The following is a 4,903-nucleotide window of genomic DNA, read 5'->3' as shown; positions in this document are numbered from 1 at the left end:
ACGGATGCAACGCGTCACTGCCCACAGCAGATGGAGTCCACTAAATTGAACTGAAGTTGCTAGACTTACCAGTCGTGCTGCTCACCTCTATTTTTACAGAGAGTAGTCAGCCCTGATGTTAACTAGCACATTAGTTAGCAGTAATAACCCTGTCCCTATGTTAATGTTAACTAGCATTTTAGTTAGCAGTAATTAGCCTGTGTCTATGTTGTCTCCTTACATATACCTACTTCTCCGTCTCTGCTGATTGGGAATGATTGAGATTTCTCTTGCACAGCTACCAGAAGACTTACAACTTTCAGACAGGTTGCTCACGTCACATCTACATCTTTAAGCTTAGTTGGAGGCTGCACAGTAACGCTCAGCCATCACCGGAAAAGAGCTTCTAATAGACTTCACTGGTCTCTGTCCAGAGCAACGGGACCTTTTGGTCCATTTCTTTCACTGTTTATGATAAAAAGCAACCCCTCTCTCTCTCTCTCTCTCTCTCTCCGCAGGGGGGCGTGGTCTACGGCAACTACGGCCGCCCGGAGGATTTCAACTGGCTGAAGAGCGCGGGCGTGTCTGTGGTTGGCTCTGTGGTGGTGATGCGTGTTGGGGGCGGGGTCAGTTTTGCTGAGAAGGTCTGGTTGGCTGAGAGGAGCGGGGCGGGCGGAGTTTTGATCTACCCCGACCCCGCCGACCTGCCGCAGGACCCCCGACGCCTCGGACTGAACACACACACCGCTGTGTCGGAACATGTAACAAACACACGCACACAAACACTCCATAGAGACATAGACCCCCCACACACACCACAACACTCCACCGAGACACCACAAACACACACACACACACGCGTGCACACACACCCAGACCACACACCAGAGACACACACACACACAAACACAACACCCACACACAACCACACACACACACTGCTGTGTACAAACATCTACAAACTCCATTAGCACACACACACATGCACCCACACAGAGACACCACACACACACACAACAAAACACACACCACAGACACACACAAACACACACCAACATGCACACACACACACACAACACACACCACAGACAACCCCAACAAAACAAAACAAACCAACCACACCAACACAACACAGAGACACACACAAACACAGACATACACACACACACAAACACATACACACAATTACACACACCTATACACAGACACACACAAACAGATACACAAACAGAGACACACATACAACACACACACACACACACACACGCACAATTCAATTCAATTCAATTCAATTTTATTTATAGTATCAATTCATAACAAGAGTTATCTCAAGACACTTTACAGATAGACCACACTCCAGAATTTACAAGGACCCAACAGTTCTAGTAGTTTCCTCCAGAGCAAGCAACAGTGCGACAGTGGCGAGGAAAAACTTCCTTTTAGCAGAAACCTCGGGCAGACCCAGGCTCTTGGTAGGCGGTGCTGACGGGCGGGTTGGGTTTGAATGAAGAGTGGCAATAAAAATAGAAAAAATTAGTAGTTTGTAGAAGTTCTTTGTAGTAGTTCATGGCATAGCAGGACGCTGTGCGGCATTACAAGGCACAGCAGGACGTAGCAGGACGTTGCAGGACGTTGCAGGACGTAGCAGGGCCGCAGTGTAGCAGTTGAACATGGCATCACAACGTGTAGCGGACCATGGCGACAGCTGCTACCCTGATTTCGGAGCCTCTCTGATCCAAGGGAACATGCTGGTGAAAAAAGAACATAAGGACTCCGGGAATGACTCCCAGAAATAGGTTAGTAACACGCATTTCTGGGACATGGATGCACTAAATGAAAAGATAGAAAGATAGGGGAGAGAGGAGCTCAGTGTATCGAAATAAGTCCCAGCTGTCTAAAACTATTACAGCAAAACCAAGAGAGACGAGGTAAGAGAGCTCCAGCCCGGCCGGCCAGAACTCTCCCCAACCGGATCGGGCTGTATGCCAAGTCTCCCTTTAGTTCTATTATATCTTGATTTATGTGTTAGTAAATCTGAAAACTATGTGACTAACTATACTCCCTAACAATATCGATTCTATGCCCTAACTAGTGTATCAAAATAGTCCCAGCTGTCTAAAACTATTACAACAAAAACAAGGACGAGGTAAAGAGAGCTCCAGCCGGCCGGGCCAGAGAACTCTCCCCAACCGGATCGGGCTGTATGCCAAGTCTCCCTTTAGTTCTATTATTTCTTGATTATATGATAGATAAATCTGAAAACTATGTGACTAACTACTACTCCCTAACATTATCGATTCTATGCCCTAACTAGTGTATCAAAATAAGTCCCAAGCTGTCTAAAACATTATTACAACAAAACCAAGAGAGACAAGGTAAAGAGAGCTCCAGCCCGGTCGGAGCCAGACTCCCCCCAACGGATCGGGCTGTATGCCAAGTCTCCCTTTAGTTATATTATGGAACTATGTGACTAACTACTACTCCCTAACAATATCGATCTATGCCCTAACTATAAGCTTATCAAAAAGGAAAGTCTTAAGCCTACTCTTAAATGTGGAGACGGTGTCTGCCTCCCGAACCCAAACTGGAACTGGTTCCACAGGAAGAGGAGCCTGATAGCTGAATGCTCTGGCTCCCGTTCTACTTTTAGAGACTCTAGGAACCACCAGTAACCCTGCATTCTGGGAGCGTAGTTCTCTCCCAGGGTTGTAAGGTACTATGAGCTCTTTAAGATAAGATGGAGCCTGACCATGAAGAGCTTTGTAGGTGAGAAGAAGGATTTTAAATTCTATTCTAAATTTTACAGGAAGCCAATGCAGAGAAGCTAAAACAGGAGAAACGTGATCTCTTTTCCTGATTCCCGTCAGAACACGTGCTGCAGCATTCTGGATCAGCTGTAGAGTCTTTATGGATTTTTTCGAGCAGCCTGATAGTAAAGAATTGCAGTAATCCAACCTAGAAGTAACAAATGCATGGACTAGTTTTTCTGCATCATTTTTAGACAGGATATTCCTGATTTTTGCAATATTACGTAGGTGAAAAAAGGCGATCCTTGAAATTTACTTTAAGTGGGAATTAAAGGACATGTCCTGATCAAAGATGACTCCAAGATTCTTCACAGTGGTGCTGGAGGCCAGGGTGATGCCATCCAGAGTAACTATATCTTTGGATAGTGCGTCACGGAGGTGCTTGGGTCCGAGAGCAATAACTTCAGTTTTATCTGAGTTTAACATTAGAAAATTACAGGTCATCCAGGTTTTAATATCCTGAAGGCACGTTTGAAGTTTAGCTAACTGTTGATTAGTTTCATCCGGCTTGATTGATAGATATAATGAGTATCATCTGCATAACAATGAAAGTTTATGGAGTGTTTCCTAATAATACTGCCTAAAGGAAGCATATATAAAGTGAACAGGATTGGACCGAGCACAGATCCTTGTGGGACTCCATGACTAACCTTGGCGTGCACAGAGGATTCATCGTTAACATTAACAAACTGAGATCGATGGTCAATGGTATCAAATGCAGCGCTAAGATCTAATAACACAAGTACAGAGATAAGTCCTTTGTCTGATGCAATTAGGAGGTCATTAGTAATTTTAACAAGTGCTGTCTCTGTGCTATGATGAACTCTAAATCCTGACTGAAAATCCTCAAATAAGCTGTTGCTATGCAGAAAGTCGCACAGCTGTTTGGCGACTGCTTTCTCAAGAATCTTAGAGAGAAATGGAAGGTTGGATATAGGTCTATAGTTGGCTAAAACATCTGGATCAAGGTTTGGCTTTTTCAGAAGAGGTTTAATTACAGCTACTTTAAGTACTGTGGTACATAGCCTGTTAATAAAGACAAATTGGTAATTCAGTAGTGAAGTGTTGACTAATGTAAAACTTCTTTAAGTAGCCTAGTCGGGATGGGATCTAAGAGGCAGGTTGATGGCTTAGATGAAGAAATTGAATTAATTGATAAAGATCAAGTGAAGCAAAGCAGTCAAAACATGTATCTGGTTTACAGCGTGTTTCTAACGTTCCTGAGTTTAGAGATAAGACAGGTTAAAGGCAGGTCTTGGTGAATTTGCTTCTAATAGTTTAATTTTATCATTGAAGAACCTCATAAAGTCGTTACTACTAAGAGCTATGGGAATACTTGGCTCAGTAGAGCTGTGCCTTCTGTTAGCCTGGCTACAGTGCTGAAAAGAAACCTGGGGTTGTTCCTATTTTCCTCTATCAATGACGAGTAGTACGCTGCTCTGGCATTACGGAGGGCCTTCCTATACGTTTTAAGACTATCTTGCCAGGTTAAACGAGAATTTTCCAGTTTGGTGGAGCGCCAGATCACAGAGACACACACATACACACACAAACACACACACTTAGTTTACTGTCACAGAGAGAAATATTCTCACTTAACAAGCTGACATAACACAAGTTTTATTTTTATTAGATAAAATGACTAATAATTACAGCTAAAAACCTAAAATCAAAATCATTCACATTAATTTTTATTAATTTTTTAACCTGGTCATATATGTTCAGTTTAGTTTGTTTTCCGGACCGATCAGCTTCTCCCTCTGTGTCGTCCAATTACAGGTCCACCTGGGTTCAGGTGACCCCTTCACCCCCGGTTTCCCTTCCTTCAACCACACTCAGTTCCCACCCATCCAGTCCTCCGGCCTGCCGCTGATCCCCGTCCTGCCAATCAGCGCCACCGTCGCCGCCAAGCTGCTCAGGTGTAATATATGACTTTAACATAACATAATAACAGTTTGCTTCTGGATGTAAAAGGCCCGTTTAGCCTAAGTTAGCCCCGCCCACAACAGTTGAAGTCGGAAAGTTCGGTCTGGACTTTATCCGTTATGGATCAACTGTCACTCCCCGATGTGAGGAGAGTGCAGATTTGAGTCGTGCATGCGTCACTTTGCGACAAG

General features: G+C 44.1%; 1 protein-coding gene across 2 annotated transcripts in view; it reads left to right on the top strand.

Moving 5' to 3' along the window:
- tfr2 (transferrin receptor 2) overlaps window positions 1–4,903 on the top strand; it is a 31,441-nt gene that overhangs the window by 15,914 nt on the left and 10,624 nt on the right. For both annotated transcript variants that reach the window (XM_032514560.1, XM_032514561.1), the window contains 2 exons: window positions 498–740; window positions 4,566–4,705. In XM_032514560.1, coding sequence (XP_032370451.1) covers window positions 498–740; window positions 4,566–4,705 — 383 coding nt within the window. The remainder of the gene's footprint in view (window positions 1–497; window positions 741–4,565; window positions 4,706–4,903) is intronic.

The sequence above is a fragment of the Etheostoma spectabile genome, chromosome 4 (assembly GCF_008692095.1).
Source record: "Etheostoma spectabile isolate EspeVRDwgs_2016 chromosome 4, UIUC_Espe_1.0, whole genome shotgun sequence".
NCBI classification, from domain to species: domain Eukaryota; kingdom Metazoa; phylum Chordata; class Actinopteri; order Perciformes; family Percidae; genus Etheostoma; species Etheostoma spectabile.
This window is presented reverse-complemented; position numbering and strand designations above follow the sequence as displayed.